General features: G+C 44.6%; 1 protein-coding gene across 1 annotated transcript in view; it reads right to left on the bottom strand.

Moving 5' to 3' along the window:
* CDC27 (cell division cycle 27) overlaps window positions 1–21,562 on the bottom strand; it is a 456,933-nt gene that overhangs the window by 46,225 nt on the left and 389,146 nt on the right. Inside the window, exon 18 of the mRNA XM_030220526.1 lies at window positions 3,952–4,132. Coding sequence (XP_030076386.1) covers window positions 3,952–4,132 — 181 coding nt within the window. The remainder of the gene's footprint in view (window positions 1–3,951; window positions 4,133–21,562) is intronic.

Raw genomic sequence — 21,562 nt, 5'->3', positions numbered from 1 at the left:
GTTGGGGGGGATCATTGCATACACGTGTGTGCAGGCAAAAAAGCAGTCGGCGGGCATATTACACCTAGAGAGGGAATATAGAAGAGCGAAACACTTATGTATTCATCATCCATCCCAACAAAATCAGGATAATCTGTCTGCTATGCTAGCGGCGCTGAACACTAATACATGAGCACACGAAAAAGCATTTAATGTTTCAGAGACTGAATTTTCAGAGGTTTGGGAACAAACCAGGTAAACTACTAGCAAATATCGCATGACATCGTGTAGCACGACACTTAATTCCTGAGATTTTAGACAAAGGTGGGAAGAAGATATCTACCCGAGGGGATCTCCCAAATTCTTCATGAGTATTTTACTAAACTCTTCTCCAGGGAGGGGCAAGGGGACAGCCCCTTGGTAGCAGATTACCTTGAGGACGCAGGTCTTCCCAGGTTGCCTCCCTTAGCCCAAGAGCGTTTGTCTCAACCGCTTACAGTGCAAGAAATTCAGGGAGTGGTTAAAGCTCTCCCATTCGGGTCGGCGCCGGGACCCGACGGGCTCTGCAATGAATATTATAAGATCTTACCTCCAAAGTTTTGTGGTCATCTAATAGAGTTTTATGAGGAAGTGGTGCAACAAGGTTCTTTTCCACAGAAAGTAAATACAGCATTAATAACACTGATCCCTAAGCCTGGGAAGCCAAGAGAACAGGTAACATCTTATAGGCCCATCTCCCTTTTAAACGTTGATCTCAAGATCCTGGCCCGGGTCCTGGCAGTACGATTGGCATCTTATCTGCCAGGTTTGATGGGGGACTACCAAGTGGGTTTTGTAAAGGGTAGGCATTCTACTTTAAACGTTCATAAAATCGTATTATCAATCGCCCAGTGCCAAACAACCAAAACATCTTTGCTCCTGGTTAGTTTAGATGCTGAAAAAGCATTCGACAAAGTACACTGGGGATATCTTTTCAAAGTATTGGAATTTGTGGGCGTGGGAAGATGGTTTTATCAAGCAATTGTGGCCCTCTACACAGGTCCCTCTGCGCGGTTGCTAATTAACTCGCTAATCTCCCTACCTTTTGAAATACAGGTAGGAACCAGACAGGGGTGTCCACTCTCGCCACTGCTGTTTCTTTTATACCTAGAACCCTTATTGCGTACCATTATGAAGGATCCAGCCATCGTGGGTGTGGAACTCCCCTCGCAACCGGTGAAAGTACTGGCTTACGCGGACGACCTCTTGTTAACTTTAACCTCGCCCCAGGCCTCGCTGTCTAGACTGCTGTCTGTAGTGGATAAGTTCGGTTTTCACTCGGGATTTAAGCTTAACTTGCAAAAATCTATGGCACTGCCTAGCCAGCTAGAGATGATAGATCAGCGGGAGGGCAAGTTCCCTTTGAAATGGGCTTCTGATTACATTACATATTTAGGGGTTAAGATCCCCATTAATTTAGCTGCCTTGTACTCTTTAAATGTAGGCCCATTGAAGATTAGGGTGGCAGAAACAATGAGGGGTTGGCAGGCCCTGCCGCTGTCTCTTCTGGGGCGCGTAGCACTGTATAATATGCTGCTCTTCCCAACCTGGATATATACATTTCAAGTGCTGCCCCTATATTTGCTTCATAAAGATGAAAAGTGGTTGCATAGGAAGATAAACTGGTTTCTTTGGCAAGGGAGGAGGGCTTGCATGAGTATAATGAGGGCACAGCTTCCCCGGGCAAAGGGGGGGGGGGGGGGGTTGGGACTCTTAAACCTGCGGTTTTTTTCCATTTCCAGCTGTCTGAGACACTTATCAGATTGGTTTCGTTCATCATCCCATTTTTCCTGTACTTCAGCGGAAACAAAATTGTTTGGTTCCGTGCATTTTGTGAGTTGGCTGCAGGGGGGGGGGGGGGGAAGGCGGGGTGATACTTTGGGTCCCGTGGGATACATTGTTAGGCCCTTGTGACAGACTTGGAAACGGGTAATCAAGTTCTTTTCCCTGAATAGTAAGAACTCTCCACTGTTGCTCATTCGAGGTAACCCTGATTTCCCAGTGGGTAGCTCCTCGGCGACTTTCCAGGATTGGGCATCCCGAGGTATCCACTATTTATATCATATCTTAACAGAGCAGTGGGAGATGAAAACTTTGAATGATATATGCTCAGAATTTCACACGAAAAACAAAGATGTCTTCACTTATCACCAGCTGAGCCATTATGTTAAATTGCTGCAGAAGCACTCTTTAACAGCAGAGGTTTGGGAGAGCTTCAATGCAATGCTGGGTCTGGACGCTCAATTGCGGGTTCCACTGCGATATTTTCACTCTCACCTTAGAGACTCCACACAAGATTTTGATTTTTCCGACAGTGGCAGTGCAATGGAGCACAGAATTGGGAATCAAACTTCACATGGACAAATTGAGGAGGCAACTATTAACTGCTTCTAAGCTCACAGAACACGTGGTTTGGCAAGAGATTCAGATCAAATTCATACTGAGGCTTTACATTTCTCCTCACAGAGCATGGAAGGCAACGCTGAAGGAGGATGATACCTGTCTCAAATGCAAGGACCGGGGGGGGGGGGGGGGGGGGGGGTCCACATGTTCTGGTTGTGTCCTGGAGTGTAGCAATTCTGGAAAGATGTGGCCGCACAGGTATCTGCGTGTTGGGCATACGGACTGGAGGCCCACTCCAGGTCAATTATTTGATTGTTTCTCTAGCAGGGAGCGCATGCCAGCAAAAATGAAAGCTTTCCTGCAACGTGTGGTGCTCATGGGGAAGAGGACAATCTTGTTGTTATGGAGAAGCGAGGAATACCCCACTGTGGCTCAATGGCATTCGGCACTGATTCAGATGTGTTCCTTGGAAAAAAGGGGCATAAAGGATTTATCTTCTAAACAAGGAGACTCCTTTTGTGCAACTTGGGCCCCCTTCTGGGACTCGCTTACCCCATTTGCCCGCAGTAGAATCTTGAATTTTTGAGGGGGGGGGTGTGTTCGGGGGATGGGGATAAGTAGGGAAAAAAATTTAAATTTGTCATTGCGGTTTCAATATGGTTTGCTAAACGTTAGGTATGATGTTTATACAGTTGATGCGATGATACAGCGACCTTGTTTGTAAATGATGGCATGTTAATAAAGATGATAATTTAAAAAAAAAAAATAGAACTGAATAAAGCTGATTCCGATGTCAGTAGTGGTAGTACCAGCTAGGACAGTGATGGGCAACCTTTTCAGTTTGGTGTGTCAAAATTCGCCAAAAAAACGAGCATAACTCGGGTGGTGTGTCACTTCGAGAAAAATCACTGCTACTAGGACCGCCCCCGGGCCCCCCCCCACCCGAGATCGCTGCCTACCTGAGGTTGCTGGGGCCCCCCTCCACCCGCTACCGGGCCCGGAACTAACCTTAAAGCCACCTTTCACGTCGCAGCAAGCAGCAGCAGGGCAGACCTCTCCTCCTTCCTTCTGTGCCCCGCCCTCGCGGACGTTACTTCAGGCGAGGGCAGGACACGGAAGGAAGGAGTGGCCTGCCCTGCTGCTGCTTGCTGCGACGTGAAAGGAGGCTTTAAGGTTAGTTTCCGGGAGCGAGGAGGGAGGGCAGACCACACTGCGGCGGCGCTGCGTGCCATCAAAAATGGCTACGCGTGTCAGTGCTGACACGCGTGTCATAGGTTCGCCATCAGGGAGCTAGGACCTAGCAGGGGTAGGCTAGCACTGTGGAAGCAGTATCTTCATCTTCCACCATCCTTCATGGTTAGTTTACAGTGCATTCAGTATGGTCACCTCTGAGCAGGTAAACAGCTGTGCTGAGCCATGGGGCATTTTCTAATACAGGACAAGACTTTGGTCATGTCAGGTTAGACAGCAAATTACGCACCTTGATCTTCCACAGATGAAAGTCAGAACAAAATCAAGCACTGCCCGAATTTGCCCAGTAATACATGCTCATGTACTAGGAAATGATCTGGCATTTAAGAAAAAACAAACCTGATTCATAAGGGTAACACTCATTAATTTGCTCTTCTTGTGTTATTGGCTCTTCGTCATCCGGTAGGTAGCGTTTATCAATGGCTTCTTTAATCTGGTTATTGGCGCCTTTGGGGTCTAAGTCCATCGCCCATGAGAAATTCATCAAGGCTAGATGGGTCTGCCCCAGTTTCTTGTAAACCTGTAACAAAATATAATATCCCTCAATAGAGACATATGATTAATGGATCCTTAATGTTTCTTTGGGATAGTCCCAATTTATATTCAGGCCATGAAAATGGAAGCATCAATAAAAGCAACAAAAAGGGATTTCAGCTTATAAGTTTCTAACAAGGAATTCCCAGGATAAGGGGGAAAAGTGTTCTAGGTGTGATGTCCTTGTGGAGAAAAGAAAGACCAGGGATAAACTGAAGAGTATTATTATAAACTAGTTAAGACCAAATGGATACCTTGTACTAATTTCACAGAAGGATTCAGCCTTAAGGGCACTGGAAATCTTAAAAGTATTTACTATCCTAGATACTTTAAAGTGACAGAATAAGGATGTTAGTACAAATCAAGCACACACAGTATAGTCAGTTTTGTTTTCCATTTTGATTGCAAATAGGATTTTTAGTTTGTATTATCATTTAATGAGGTTTTATGAGTTCATAGTACTTTGTCTTAAATGAGCCACCAGGGATAGGGAGTAGCAGAATTCTAAAGAGATTGGAAGCAGCTTGACTTCAGACTCTACAGATGGATCAGATTAATTGTGGGTTTAGTAGATTAAAACAATAATACTTTGAATTTGGAAAAAGCGAAGATACTTACCTGTTGCAGGTATTCTCCGAGGACAGCAGGCTGATTGTTCTCACATGTGGGTCGATGTCCATGTCGGCCGAGGAATCGGCATTTTGCCAGCAAAATAAAACAAAGTTTTGCTAGAGTCTTCTAGCGCACGAATTGCATGCACCACGCATGCGCAGACGACTTCCCGCCCCTTGCGTGAGCGTGCTTCCTCAGTTTAATCAAAAAGCATAGAAGCAACAAACAACAAGAACTCCTCCAAAGGGGAGGAGGGCAGGTTTGTGAGAACAATCAGCCTGCTGTCCTCGGAGAATACATGCTACAGGTAAGTATCTTCGCTTTCTCCGAGGGCAAGCAGGCTGCTTGTTCTCATATGTGGGGTATCCCTAGCACCCAGGCTCACTCAAAACAATGAACATTGGTCAACTGGGCCTCGCAACAGCGAGGACATAACATAGATTGACCTGAAACCATAAATAACTGAGAGTGCAGCCTGGAACAGAACAAATATGGGTCAAGTGGGGTGAAGTTGGATTCTAAACCCAAAACAGACTCTGCAGCACTGACTGCCCAAACTGACTGTCGTGTTGGGTATCCTGAAGGCAGTAGTGAGATATGAATGTGTGGACTGATGACCACGTTATCTTCTCAATGGAGGCTGACTTTAAGTGAGCCACTGACGCAGCCATGGCTCTAACATTATGAGCCATGACATGACCCCTCTAAAGACAGCCCAGCAGCCCAGGTTGGGCATAAGTTTAGGAAATGCAATCTGCTAGCCAATTGGAGATTGTGCATTTTCTGATGGCGACTCCTCTCCTGTTGGGATCGAAAAAAACAAACAACTGGGCGGACTGTCTGAAGGGCTTTGTCTGCTCCACGTAAAAGGTCAATGCTCTCTTGCAGTCCAACGTATGGAAACTGCTTTCGCCAGAGCGGGTATGCGGACGGGGAAGAATGTTGGCAAGACAATTGACTAGTTCAGATGGAAGTCTGACACCACCTTCGGCAGGAACTTAGGGTGTGTGCGGAGGACTACTCTGTTGTGATGAAACCTGATATAAGGTGCAAGCACTACCAAGGCCTGAAGCTCACTGACCCTATGAGCTGAAGTTAACATCCACCAAGAAAATGACCTTTCAGGTCAAGTACTTCAGATAGCAGGAATTCAGTGACTCAAAAGGAGCTTTCATCAGCTGGGTGAGAACGACGTTGAGATCCCATGACATTGGTGGAGGTTTGACAGGGGGCTTTGACAAAAGCAAACCTCTCATGAAAAGAACAACTAAAGGCTGTCCAGAGATAGGCTTACCCTCTACATGGCGATGATAATTATTATTATTTGTTGCATTTGTATCCCACCTTTTCCCACCTCTTTGCAGGCTCAAAGTGGCTTACAATACATCATGAGTAGTGGAAGAATGCTAGAAAATAAACATTTAGTATAACAGAAGGATTTTGGTCAGCATGATGATAATAAAACAAAGTAATAGTATACAAGCAGATATTATGAAACCCAGTTCTGAATATAAATGGGCGAGTTGTGCATATTCACATTGGTTGATCTTTGTGGTACGCTTTAATAAAGAGATGGGTCTTCAGTAGTATGCGGAAGTTCGTTCTTTCGTAGATTGATTTCAAGCTGCGCGGCAATGCGTTCCATAATTGTGTGCTCAGGTAGGCAAAGCTTGACGCATGCATTAGTTTGTATTTCATACCTTTGCAGTTGGGGAAGTGCAAATCAAGGAATGTGCAGGATAATCTTTGGCATTCCTAGGTGGTAGATCTATCAGGTCTGACATGTAAGCTGGTGCGTCACCATGGATAATTTTGTGAACTAGTGAGGATATTTTCAACGTGATGCGTTCCTTAAGTGGGAGCCAGTGTAATTTTTCTCGTAAGGGCTTAGCACTTTCAAATTTTGTTTTGCCAAATATGAGTCTAGCTGCAGTGTTCTGGGCTGTTTGAAGTTTCTTGATTATTTGTTCTTTGCAGCCGGCATATAGTGCGTTACAATAGTCTAAATGGCTGAGCACCATTGATTGTACCAGGTTGCGGAAAACACTCCTTGGGAAGAAAGGTCTTATTCTTTTTAATTTCCACATTGAGTGGAACATCTTCTTGGTTGTGTTTTTCACGTGGTTCTCTAGTGTTAGGTGTTGATCAATGGTGACTCCAAGAATTTTTAGGGTTTCTGAAATAGGAAGGTTTAGAGTTGGTGTGTTAATGGCGGTGAATTCTTTCTTGTTGTGTTGAGAGGTGACTATTAGGCACTGGGTTTTTTCTGCATTGAGTTTCAGCTGAAATGCGTCCGCCCAAGAATGCATGATATGGAGACTTTGGTTGATGTCATTGGAAATTTCTTTTAGGTCTTGTTTGAATGGGATGTAGATCGTTACGTCGTCTGCATATATGTATGGATTAAGGTTTTGATTTGATAGTAATTTTGCCAAGGGTATCATCATTAAGTTGAATAGAGTCGGCGAGAGGGGGGATCCTTGTGGTACTCCGCATTCAGGTACCCATGCGGCTGAAATAGTCGAGTTAGATGTCACTTGGTATGATCTTGTGGTTAGGAATCCCTTGAACCAATTGAGGACGTTGCCTCCGATTCCAAAGTGTTCAAGGATGTGTAATAAAATTCCATGGTCAACCATGTCGAAAGCTCTTGACATGTCAAATTGTAAAAGTAGTATGTTCTTACCAGTTGCAATCGTTTGTTTGAATTTAGTCATGAGAGTGACTAATACTGTTTCAGTACTGTGGTTACACCAAAATCCTGACTGGGAATCGTGAAGTATTGAGAATTTATCTAAATAGTTTGTAAGTTGTTTGGTCACCAACTCTTCCGTTAATTTGGTTATTAAGGGAATGGATGCTACTGGTCTGTAGTTTAGTTCACCAGCACTTTTCTTTGCGTCTTTGGGCATGGGGGGGGGGGGGGGGCCAGTAAAATGTTTCCTTTTTCCTTCGGGAAGAGTCCATTTTGTAGCATGTAATTCAGGTGTTTCGTTATGTCGTTTATGAATTGTTGAGGAGCAGATGTAATCACGTTGTTTGGGCATATATCTAGTTTGCAGTGAGATTTGGCAAATCTTTTGAGTGTTTGGGAGATGATGTTCTCTGATAATATCTCGAAGTTAGTCCAAGTCCTGTCCGCTGGGTGAATGCCAGGGACTGGGTCTAGGCAGTTAAGGAGTTCAGCATAGTCGATGGTACTGACAGGTATTTTAAGTCGTAGTTGTACGATTTTTTCATTGAAGTATCTCGCGAGATTGTCTGCTCCAGGAGTGTCTTTGCTGCTGGTTGTGACTGGTGTGATATCTAATAGTTCACGAGTTGGAAAAGTTTGTGTGTGTCCTTGTAATTTGGTCCGATTATGGTTTTGTAATGTAGTCTTTTGGGTTGTCTTATGGTGTATTTGTATTTTCTTTGAAGTTGTTTCCAGGCGTTAAGTGTGGTGTCTTTCTTTTTATTCCAAGCTCGTTCTAACCTTCTGACTTGTGTTTTGAGTTTTTTCAACTCTTCATGGTGTTGAATTCTTTCTGTGTGAGGTTCTTGTTTGGGTTGGAGCAATATTGTCTAATATGGATCTGCATCTGTCGTCCCATTCTAAGAGGAATTGGATTGTATCTGTTTTTATTGTCCATTCATTGTGGTAAATCTGTTGCCAAAATATTACCGGATCTATTTTTCCTCTCGTGGTGTAAGTTTTCAGTTCTTGTTTATTCGGTGGTCCTTTTGTTCGCCATTGGAGGGAGATGTTTGCTTTATAGTGGTCTGACCATGGTACGGGTGTCCATTTTGTGTCTGTATCAAGGTCAAAATTGTGTGTGATGATGTCTACAGTGTGTCCTTTGATGTGGGTTGGTTGCATGTGTGTCCTATGAAGGTCCCATAATTGTAAGAACTCTTCGCATTCTTGGGTACTGGTTGAGTTGAGATCTTCAAGGTGTAGATTGATATCTCCTATTATGATGAGATTTGAGCTGGAGACACAAATGTTCGAGATAAAGTCCATGAGGTATGTTTGGGATTCTTGCCAGTTGCCTGGCGGTCTATAGAGCAAGACTGCGGTAAGGTGTTCTTGCAGGTTTCAATGATTAATTCTTACCAAAACGATTTCAAGTTTCGGTAGAATAGATTCGGTTATTGTTGTGATGGTAAACTCAGATTTGTATATTATTGCTATTCCTCCTCCTCTTTTTCGTTTCTTGTCCAGTGGGTAATTTTGTATCTCGGAGGACATATATCTAAGATTATGGGGTCTTTAAGGTCATGAATCCAGGTTTCAGTGATGAATAGGAGGTCCAGATTGTCTGTGGTGATCCAATCTGTTATAGTCCGTTTTATTTACCACTGATCTGGCGTTTATGTATCCCATTTGGATTTGTCGGTAGGGTTCCGTTTGGGATTTGGTTGTGTTGATTCTTATTTGCCTGGTTTCTTGGTATCTGGTTTTGTTGTGTTCTTTCTTCTCTTTTTGTTGGTTATTTCCGTATGTATTTGTTTTTAATTTTAGTTGGTTGTTATTCTTTTGGTTTGTTGAGCTGTTATTGGGTTGTCTGTGGTTTTTGTGTGTTGTGGGAAGATTGTTGTTTATGTTGGGAGTGGTCCATACATGGTGAATTAAGGGAAGGAAGTAGATTAGCACTAATTGCACTAAGGTGAACTCTTACGGAGTTGGTCTTGAGACCAGACTCTGACAAGTGTAGAAGGTATTCAAAGCAGGGTCTGTGTAGGACAAGAAAGAGGATCTAGGGCCTTGCTATCACACCAGACGGCAAACCTCCTCCATTTGAACCTCTTCGTAGAACCTTTCCTGAAGCAAGACACGGGAGACACCCTCTGAAAGACCCAAGGAGGCGAATTGTAAGCTCTCAACATCCAGGCCGTGAAAGCCAGAGACTGGAGGTTGGGATGCAGAAGAGACCCCTCGTTCTGGGTGATGAGGGTTGGAAAACACTCCAATCTCCACGGTTTCTCAGAAGACAACTCCAGAAGAAGAGGGAACCAAATCTGACGCGGTCAGAAGGGTGCAATCAGAATCATGGTTCCGCAGTCTTGCATGAGTTTCAGCAAAGTCTTCCCTACTAGAGGTATGGGAGGGTACGCATATAGAAGGCCTGTTCCCCAATGTAGCAGAAAGGCATCTGACGCTAGTCTCATGTGCTTGAAGCCTGGAACAGAACTGAGGGACCTTGTGATTGATCTGAGTGGCAAAAAGATCCACTGAGGGGGGTGCCCCACGCTCGGAAGATCTTGCGGATTACTCCCATGTTCAGTGACCACTCGTGAGGTTGCATTATTGTGCTCAGCCTGTCAGCCAGACTGTTTATGCCTGCAGAAACATGCCATGATGGCACGCCCAAAGCCACATCTGGACGGCCTCCTGATACAGAGGGCGAGATCCGGTGCCCCCCTGCTTGTTGGTGTAATACATGGCAACCTGATTGTCTGTCTGAATCAATATGATTTGGTTGAACAGCCGGTCTCTGAAAGCCTTTAGAGTGTTCCAGATCGCTTGCAATTCCAGGAGATTGATCTGAAGGACCTGTTTCCTGAAAGGATCAGGCTCCTTGAGTGTGAAGCCCAACTACATGAGCTCCCCCACCCCAGGAGGGATGCATCCGTCATCAGCACTTTTTGTGGCTGAGGAATTTGGAATGGACGCCCCAAGGTTAGACTGGATCGAATCGCCCACCACTGCAGAGAATTCCGGAAGTCAGAGGACAGTTGGATTACATCCTGTAGACTCACTGCAGCTTGATACCACTGGGAAGCTAGGGTCCATTGAGTCAATCTCATGTGTAGATGTGCTATGGGAGTCACATGAACTGTGGAGGCTATGTGCCCCAGAAGTCTCAACATCTGCCAAGCCGTGATCTGTTGAGATGCTCAAACTGTGGACACTAGGGACAGGAAGTTATCTGCCCTTCTCTCAGGAAGATAAGCTCGAACTGTCTTCGTGTTCAACAGGGCTCCAATGAATTCCAACTTTTGCACTGGAGTGAGATGGGACTTGGGGTAATTGAATACGAACCCCAGTAGTTCTAAGCATCTGAATAGTCATTCGCATGGACTGCTGAGCGCCTGCCTTCGAGGTGCTCTTCACCAGCCCATCAACGAGATAAGGGAACACATGCACTCCCAATCTGCGTAGTGACGCTGCAACTACCGCCAGGCACTTTGTGAATACTCTGGGCGCAGACGCAAGACCAAAGGGCAGCACACAGCACTGAAAGTGCTGAGTTCCCAGCCGAAATTGAAGATTCTTCCTGTGAGCTGGAAGGATTGAGATGTGTGTAAGCATCCTTTAAGTCCAGAGAGCATAGCCAATCGTTCTCTTGAATCATGGGAAGAAGGGTGCCCAGGGAAACCATCCTGAACTTTTCTCAAACTAGAAATTTGTTCAGGACCCTTAGGTCTAGGATGGGACGCATCCCCCGTTTTCTTCTGTACAAGGAAGTACCTGGAATAGAATCCCAGCCCTTCTTCCCCTGGTGGAACGAGTTCGACCGCACCGGCCTTTAGAAGGGTGGAGAGTTCCTCTGTAAGTACCTGCTTGTGCTAGGAACTGTAAGATTGAGCTCCCGGTGGACAATTTGGAGGTCTGGATTCCAGATTGAGAGTGTATCCTAACCGGACTATTTGAAGAACCCACTGGTCGGAGGTTATAAGAGGCCACCCGCTGGTGAAAAAATATCAACCTCCCTCTAACCGGTAAGTTGTCCGGTACGGACACTTTCATTGAGGCTATGCTTAACTGGAGCCAGTCAAAAGCCCGTCCCTTGCTTTTGCTGGGGAGCAGTATGGGCCTTAGTCGCACGCTGTTGATTAGAACAAGCGCGCTGGGGTTGAGCCTGGGCAGGCTGCCAAGAAGCAGGAGTGTACCTACGCCTAGAACAGAAATAGGGAGCACTCCTCCTCCTGCCAAAAAACCTCCTAGATGAGGCAGTAGCAGAACACGTCCAGTGGGGGAGAGAGAATCTATAGCACCATTATGCTTCTTGATCTGATCAACTAGATCCTCTACTTTTTCACCAAAAAGATTATCCCCCCGGCAAGGAACATCTGCCATCCGCTGCTGGACAGGATAATCCAGGTCAGAGACACAGCCATGAGAATCTGCGCATCACTATACCTTGAGCAGCAACTCTGGATGCCACGTCAAAAGTGTCAAATGTACCCCTGGCCAGGAACTTTCGACACGCCTTCTGCTGCCTGACCACCTGGCGAAAAGGCTCGGCCAGCTCCGTAGGGAATGTATCAATCAAGCTCGACAGTCACCGTATCAAGTCCCACAAGTGCACGCTCGTGAAGGGCTGGGTAAGACCGGATCTTGGCGGCGAGCATAGTGGCCTGGTACGTCTTCCTCCCAAAAGAGAACAGTTCTAGCCTCTGTCTGGGGGCACCGAATCATAGTCTCTAGTACTCCTGGCTCTCTTGAGGGCGGAGTTCACCACCATGGAATTGTGGGGTAACTGAGACCTTATCAACCCAGGTTCACCGTGGATCTGATACTGGGATTCAGCTTTTTTCGGGACCACGGGGCCAGACAGAGGGGCTGACCAGTTTCGCATAAGGACTTCCTTCAGTACCTTATGCAGAGGAACTGTCACAGCCTCTTTAGGTGGAGAAGAATAATCCAGGACTTCGAGCATCTCAGTCCTGGGCTCATCCTCAACCTCCACAGGGAAGGGAATAGCCGTAGCCATTCCCGGACAAAAGAGGAAAAGGACAGACTCTCCGGTGGAGATCTGGCGGAGGGGAAGGATCAGAGGGAATCCGAAAGGACTCGTCAGAAGAGAAGTACCTGGGATCCTCTTCTGACTCCCACGAACGCTCCTGCTCAGTATCGGATAGAACCTGAGTTAAGGTGCTTAGACACTGAACCTGCCTCGATGCCGAGGAACAATGTCCTCTATGGCGATGTCGAGAGGCCAATGCCCGGTCCGACTGTGGCAAAGCTCCTTCCACCGACGTCGAAGAGAAGTCGACCTGGGTAGCAGCCGACGTGGATGCCACAAGCAGCATCGTGGTCGGTGACCTCACCGCAGGCGAAGGGCTAGACACCGCTGCAGCAGCAGGTACAGAAGGCACAAGCACACCCGACACCGAAGCTGACTGTCTTAGCAATCCCTCCAGAAGTTCTGGAAACAAGGCCCTGATGTGCTCGTCGAGAGCCACCATCGGAGAAGGTCAGTGGAACAGGTGGTGTCAGAATCCGTGGAGGCTCGGGAGCAGGCACTAGGCTGCTAGGAGACCAACGCATCGGCATCTGAAGAGTAGCAAATCTCCTGGACCGGATGGTATTCATCCTAGAGTACTGATAGAACTGAAAAACGAGCTTGCGGAGCTACTGCTAGTGATATGCAACTTATCCTTAAAATCGAGCGTGGTACCGGAAGACTGGAGGGTGGCCAATGTAACGCCCATTTTTAAAAAAGGCTCCAGGGGAGATCCGGGAAATTATAGACCGGTGAGTCTGACGTCGGTGCCTGGGAAAATGGTAGAGGCTATTATTAAAAACAAAATTACAGCGCACATCCGAGGACATGGATTACTGAGACCAAGTCAGCATGGCTTTTGTGTGGGGAAATCTTGCCTGACCAATTTACTTCAATTCTTTGAAGGAGTGAACAAACATGTGGACAAAGGGGAGTCGGTTGATATTGTGTATCTGGATTTTCAAAAGGCGTTTGACAAGGTACCTCATGAAAGGCTACAGAGGAAATTGGAGGGTCATGGGATAGGAGGAAATGTCCTATTGTGGATTAAAAGCTGGTTGAAGGATAGGAAACAGAGAGTGGGGTTAAATGGGCAGTATTCACAATGGAGAAGGGTAGTTAGTGGGGTTCCTCAAGGGTCCGTGTTAGGACCGCTGCTTTTTAATATATTATAAATGATTTAGAGATGGGAGTAACTAGCGAGGTAATTAAATTTGCTGATGACACAAAGTTATTCAAAGTCGTTAAATCACGACAGGATTGTGAAAAATTACAAGAGGACCTTACAAGACTGGGAGACTGGGCGGCTAAATGGCAGATGATGTTTAATGTGAGCAAGTGCAAGGTGATGCATGTGGGAAAAAAAGAACCCGAATTATAGCTACGTCATGCAAGGTTCCACGTTAGGAGTTACGGACCAAGAAAGGGATCTGGGTGTCGTCGTCGATAACACACTGAAACCTTCTGCTCAGTGTGCTGCTGCGGCTAAGAAAGCGAATAGAATGTTGGGTATTATTAGGAAAGGTATGGAAAACAGGTGTGAGGATGTTATAATGCCGTTGTATCGCTCCATGGTGCGACCGCACCTTGAGTATTGTGTTCAATTCTGGTCGCCGCATCTCAAGAAGGATATAGTAGAATTGGAAAAGGTGCAGCGAAGGGCGACTAAAATGATAGCGGGGATGGGACGACTTCCCTATGAAGAAAGACTAAGGAGGCTAGGGCTATACAGCTTGGAGAAGAGACGGCTGAGGGGAGACATGATAGAGGTATATAAAATAATGAGTGGAGTGGAACAGGTGGATGTGAAGCATCTATTCACGCTTTCCAAAATACTAGGACTAGGGGGCATGCGATGAAACTACAGTGTAGTAAATTTAAAACAAATCGGAGAAAATTTTTCTTCACCCAACGTGTAATTAAACTCTGGAATTCGTTGCCGGAGAAAGTGGTGAAGGCGGTTAGCTTAGCAGAGTTTAAAAAGGGGTTGGACGGTTTCCTAAAGGACAAGTCCATAAACCGCTACTAAACGGACTTGGAAAAATCCAAAATTCCAGGAATAACATGTATAGAATGTTTGTACGTTTGGGAAGCTTGCCAGGTGCCCTTGGCCTGGATTGGCCGCTGTCGTGGACAGGATGCTGGGCTCGAAGGACCCTTGGTCTTTTCCCAGTATGGCATTACTTATGTACTTATCTCCTGTATTGAGGGGGAGCGATCCTCTCTCGATGCCCTGGAGCTCCCGGTACCATGTGGCGAAGGAGAACAATGACGGTGTTTCTTCGCCTTCGCTCGACACCCGTCATCTAGGCTCCTGGTACCGATGAGGACATGGAATCCTCATGTCTCCTTGGGTCCGGGTCTGACAAAGGTCGGTCCCGGGGGGCCTGCATAACAGGATGCTTCAAAGCAGGTGGAGACCCACTCGACTCTTCGCTGCTCCCAGCGCGAGTTGGTCTCTCAGCAGCCATTACCTTTCTTCCAGACGTCGATGCCGCTGACCTCGGTACTGATGTCGATGCAGATGTCGAAGGACCGGACTGAGCCCGAAAATGTTTTTCTCGTTGGACTTCTCGAGACGCTTGAGTCTGTTTCTTCATACGAAGACACAGACTACAAGCGGCTGGGGTATGGTTGGGTCCAAGGCACTGGATGCACCAGGCGTAGGTATCGGTACCTGAGATAGTCCGGTTGCTCCGCGTACAACGCTTGAAGCCGCTGGGTGTCTTCGATGACAAGAAAAACTCCAAGAGCATCCTCACATCCAAAAACTACCCACAATGTAGCACACCCTTTACTTTTTCTTTTTATTCAAGCAATTTTTCAAAATTTCAAATCCAAAAGTACTTAGCTGTTGCAGAAACAATTTGGGGGATGCTCCAAACAGTATTATGTCTTTTGGCAAATTCTTCTTCTTCCAAGTATCCACTTATCAAAGTCTCAAAGTGCTGGCAGACACATACAATCTGGTGTCACTCCAGAACGCTCTCAATATATTTCACTGGATTCTCGACAGAGGCCCTGTTTCGCTTTCGCTACTACAGGGGAATCACTGCAGACTAAAACAAGAATAATAATTAATGAGCCATAATGTAAACTAGCCAAAAACAGTTATCAAAATACATGCTGTTCTCCAAACAGAACTCTGCGAATAGTGCGGTTCAAAATGGCCGCCTGGCAGTGACATAGCATTTTATAGGATTTCAAAAAGGTCACATGACCAACACACATCAGTGATTGGACTACTCTAATCAATTATTCAGCAAATCAGAAAAATGCCTTTCATTCAGCATTCGTGTTCAGTCCTACCGATTCACCAGAGTGCAGTACAAATATCCATTTCTGTTCTCTCTGGGGCAAACAGCATCTAAAATCCCATCCATGTAGAGAGATCTGCAATTATTTGATCACCCAACACTTCAAGTCAGAAAACATATGCCTCTACTGTAGACAATGCTGCACCATGGGAGCTTCAAACTATTCACTAGACAACTCTTGTGTTCCAACATCTGGGTTTTAAAAGTTCTTGACATTTGACCCACATACAATTTATTACAAGGACAGAAAATTCCATAGATCACTCCAACTGATGTACAGGATGTCTGCCCATATAAACGGCATGTTTTATTATGAAAGGGATTCACAAAACAGGTCACTATTTCTGTGATCTCACAGATAAGGCAATGGATGCATTTAATATGACCCATTCTCTCACCACTAGAAACATCCAAGGAAGGTACTGCTATCTTCTTAGTAGGGCACACCAATTCTTGAATATTGCGATTTCTTGAAAAAGCCATCACCAGCTCAGTATTCTCACTACATGGATGCACCTTCAATATATGCAAATGCTTCACTTCTTTGGCATACCATCTGGCCTGATGTGTATGCTGTAAAATGCATACCAATGAATCAAACTGTACATCATCGTTATGATACTCCAATAATTGGCTCACAATGGTTATAAAAAGCTCTCGTATATGACTGATGAATTACAGAAGGATAATCCATGGAAAGACAATTTGTTCTTCAACACTGAATCCATTTAAAACCTTTTCTAGTGAAACAAATTCTCCTGTATTGCAAAAATCTAAAATGGTAAGCTGTTTTTTTTTTTAAAGGAAGAGGATGTAGTTGGGGGCTAGGGTGGGTCTGTGAGGGATTTTCTGGATCTCTGATTATGTGCAATGTTGTGGTTGACCAATCATGTTTTGTGATATGTTTTTTTCTTCTTAATATTCAAAAATAATGTTACTAAAAAAAAGGGGTATGGATACGATCTGAGGCTTCATAAATACAGCTGTAAAAAAAATGGACCTTTTTTTTTGTACGTCCACGCCCAGAAAAGATACACTTGTTTTACTCCAACTCATGGTGAACGTAATAGATGGCGAACAAGAATTTAATCAGGACACAAACATTTGAAGCATGTTCATCGAGTCTTCCCATAACAAAAAAATATCATCAATATACCAGCACAAGAGCAACACATAAGAAAAGTGTGGAGTACCATACACAAATTGATGTTAAAAAAAAAAAAAAAAAAAGAAAAGCCATAAAAAAACATTAAAAGATTAGTCAGGGAGGGGGCACATATAGCACCCGTCCCTATACCTGAAATTTCCTTATAGTCTCTTGAAACAGAAAATAATTCTTCTGCAAGGAAACTTGTCAAAAGTTTTATAAAAAAAGAATTGGGAACAAGATGCGGTCTAGGATGAAGCTTCAAACATTGATGAATTACTGCAATTGCATCATCTTGTGGAACATTCGTGTATAAAGCTTGTATATCCAAAGTCGACTAAGTCCATATGTTCCACTAAGGAAGATTTTAAACAGAAATCAGTGTTGTTGAAGAACAAATTGTCTTTCCGTGAAAATCCTTCTTTTGTAATTTAATCATATACGAGAACTTTCTATAACAATTGTGAGCAAATTACTAGAGTTATCATAAGGATGATGTACAGTCTGATTCATTGGTATGTATTTTACAGAATACTCAACAGGCCAGACAGCATGCTAAAGTCTTGAAGTATTGGCATATATTTAAGGTGAATCTGTGTTTGATGGTGACAGTTTTTTTTAAAGAAATCGCAATATTTAAGAATTTGTGTGCCCTACAAGGAAGATAGCAGTACTTTCTTCTTTGGATGTTTCAAGTGGTGGGAGGGTTGGTCATATTAAATGCGGCCATTGCCATATCTGTCAGATCACAGAAATATTGACATGTTTTGTGAATCCCTGTCATAATAAAAAAAACATACAATTTATATAGGCAAACATCCTGTTTATCAATTGGAACGATCTATGCAATTTGCTGTCCTTGCAATAAACTGTACGTGGGTCAAATGTCGAGATCTTTTAAAACCCAGATGTTGGAACACAAGAGTTGTCTAGTGCATTGCCGGGCTGAAGCTCCCATGGTGCAACACTGTCTACAGTATAAGCATATGTTTTCTGACTTGAAGTATCAGGTGATTGAACAATTGCGGCCCTCTGTATATGGAAGGGATTTTAGACGCTGTTTGCCCCCGACAGAAGAGCAATGAATATTTTTACTGCACTCTTGTGGACCGGTAGGACTGAACGCGAATGCTGAATGGAAGGCATTTTTCTGATTTGATATAGGATTTTAAAAAGGTCACATGACCAACACTAAATCATTCAAGATGCCACGTCATTTGCCAGGCGGCCATTTTGAACCGTTCTGTTTGGAGAAGTGTATTTTGATAGCTGTGTTTGGCTAGTTTATACATAATGGTTCATTAATTATTTTACTTGCTTTGGTCTGCAGCGATTCCCCTGAAGCAGCAAGAGCGAAACAGGGCCTCTGTCAGGAATCCACTGAAACATACTGTGTGTTCTGGAGTGGCGCCGGATTGTGTCTGTCTGCCAGCGCTTTGAGACTTTGATAAATGTAATCTTGGATACTTCGAAGAGCAGGAAGTTGCCAAATGGCATAGTACTGTTTACACCATCCCCAATTGTTTCTGCGGCAGCTAAATACTTTTTTTGATTTGAAATTTTGAAAAACTGCTTGAATAAAATGAAAAACTAAAGTGTGTGCTACATTGTGGGCAGTTTTTGGATAGGTTGATGCTATTGGAGGTTTTCTGACTGATGTGTTTCCTTAAGCAAGCTTTTTTTTCTATTGTTTTGAGGTTTGTTTTTCAAGGTTGACTGAGGTCTTTTCTCCAATGTTTTTCCCTAATTCCAGTTTCCTGTATTTGGATATTTCTGATTGTATTTTTGTGAGCTATGACGATTTAAACATTCAGTCTGTGTAATTTATTGAGTGATTTCTGGTATCAGGCAGGTTTTGAATTTTGATTAGTCATTCACGTTGCCCAATGCTGATCCCATCAATGGATACGGAGAAAGCCTTGATGGTGTACTGGTGCTATATGTTTAAACCCCCCTGGAAAAGATGGGATTGAAAAAGAGGTGGTTGGTACGGATTAAATAAATTTATAGCGGGACCCTTGGGTAGTATTTAGGTGAATGGAAGATACTCTGATATGTTTAGGCTACAGATAGATCTAGGCTCCCCCTTGCTTTTTGTATTGGCATTGAGAGTCCTATGATCAAATAGTATGAGATCATAGGGACATAAGAGGGGTGAGGGTTGGATTGGAGGCATATAAATTTTCACTCTATGCTGATAATTTGTTTACTCTGACCCAATCTTATGCATCATTAATTGGAATGATTGAGGAACTGAGAGTTTAGTAGCGCTCTAGAAATGTTAAGTAGTAGTAGTAGAATATTGGGTTCTAAAGTAAATATGCCAAAATTAGAAATCTTGAATGTTTAGGTGATGGTGGGCTTCCTAGGAACTTTGCCCGGCTGCGAGTTGAATGCAGTTGAATGATGGGCCAGGCTCAGAATCCATGCGAAGGTGGTTTAGCTCCAAAGCAATTCTACTTATGAAAATGAAGATAATTTGAAAATATTATATTTTATTATTAATAGTAATATTATAATACTAGTAAAAAAGGCCCGTTTCCGAAACAAATGAAACGGGCACTAGCATGTAGTTTTTTTTTTTTCTCCTGTAGTTTTTCCTTTGAAGAGAAAAGCACTGTATGAAGCGGCGCTGTCTTTTCCCGGGGTGATTGAGGTCGGGGAATCCTTGAGGTGGGTTAGGGGTTGCCTTATGCCGGGGATGTTTTTTGTTGGTTGGTGGGAGAGCAGCACTGTCTGGGGCCGTCGGTTTTAACGGTATTTTTGGTCCTTGTGGCAAGCAGCGGCGTCTTGTTTTGGGTGGTGTGATTTGCGGAAGGGAGAGTACGCCACTCTTTCGGTTTGTTATAGGGCAGCAGTGTAGGAACGACGCAGGAGGAATGCAGGACGAATGCGCAGTGGGAAGCAACGTGGTGTGTGCATCCTCGAGGTGGGTGATGGGTTTTTTGAGGCGGGGGATGGTTTTGCACGTCCTGGGTTGCTTGGTTCGTGAGAAGGTGAAGGGGGGGAGAGGTGTTCCAGTTATGTGCACGTGCGTGATAATGTTTTTTTTTCTTTGTTGCCTCCGGTTTTGTATATTGAAGGAGTTAGCGGTTTTGTATATTCAAGCAGTTTGCCAGCCAGTCTGTACCGAATCCTAGGCTGGGGAGGAGTAGGGAAACACGCGGAGCCTGGGTCAGTCTGTGATGCAGGCTAGGTCGGGTTTAATTTTTGCAGGTGGCGGCACACGTCACAGATGGCGAGGGGCTCGCTTCTTTTTTTTTTTGTTTGTTGCCTCCAGTTTTGTATATTGAAGGAATTAGCGGTTTTGTATATTCAAGCAGTTTGCCAGCCAGTCTCTACCGAATCCTAGGCTGGGGAGGAGTAGGGAAGTTTCCCTACTCCTCCCCCCGCCTGGGTCAGTCTGTGATGCAGGCTAGGTCGGGTTTAATTTTTGCAGGTGGCGGTGCACGTTGCAGATGGCGAGGGGCACGCTGTACTCCTGTTTCCCCGGGTCCAACAACAATATTTATGTACATACCCAGTGCTGGGATATTCTCTGTTTCCAGCGGCGTTCGTCTGCTCTCTGTGCTGCTCAGACAATGAGGCATTCTACAGCTGAATGCTCCTCCCTTCTTCTGTTTGTTTCTTCTGATAGGTGAGGTGAGTTCTATGTCGCATTCCGTTGCCTGGTAACAGTTCTGCTTTGTTAGTGGGCAAGCCCCTTCTGATAGGTCCGTGTTATGTCGGATGGCTTCACCACCATGAAACCATGAACCCTTTATCGTGTGCTGTGACTTCAGAATCTTTGTCCTCAGAATGTTCACGGTGCGTTTTATTATATTAGATTATTATTTTATTAATACATAGCTATTTTTGGGAATGAATCGGGATGGAAAATGTTTGGCCAAATGGCAACTCTGATGGGCTGAGCTGCAAGGGCTTCAGGAGAAGCTGAGCTCTGCACAGGGTCTTTGGAGAGAACCAGTTAGTTTTCTGGGGCTGGGAGGAGATTGTTGAAAAAAATAGCACTGAAGAATGAGGGAAAGGGTGAAGAGGTTCTGGCAGCAAATGCCAGAATTTTATATGATGATGGGCTGATCTGGAGCGGGGGGGGGGGGGGGGGAATTCCTGAACAAGCACATGAGCAACAGGAGAGCACTAGAAAAGCGAGCTAGAGAGTTCATGCACTTGAATATGCTTCTGAGTCCCTGATGAGAAGGAACTCAAATAAATAAAGCTGCTCTTTGATAATCTGGGCTGGAGTGAAGAAGTTCAGTAAAGAGAAATTTTCAACCCATGGAATTTACCCTATTAAATTACTTGGGCAAATTCTTTTGAACACGGTCCTAATGCTGCTTCCCATTCTGCCTATATTCTTTCAGAAGCATATTTTATTTTGCCTTTTCCATTTGTGAACCTTTTTCACATGTAAAACTTTGTAAACTTTTATCTTGGACAAATTGCCCTTAAATCTCACTCTTTCGGGCAGTCCATCCTTGGAATCTCTAGTTTGTATGAGAGGCAACTGAGAGTGAAAACTTGCCCAGCTTCCCTGGTTCTCAGCCCACTGCTGTAGAGCTGCCAAGTTACCCAGCTCCAGGAGGGAGATTTTTTGGCCAGTCCTATTTTTGAACTTATATTTCAAT

Source organism: Microcaecilia unicolor, chromosome 12, assembly GCF_901765095.1.
Source record: "Microcaecilia unicolor chromosome 12, aMicUni1.1, whole genome shotgun sequence".
Lineage (NCBI taxonomy): Eukaryota > Metazoa > Chordata > Amphibia > Gymnophiona > Siphonopidae > Microcaecilia > Microcaecilia unicolor.
The sequence above is the reverse complement of the archived record's forward strand: the minus strand, read 5'-3'. Positions and strand labels throughout refer to the sequence as shown.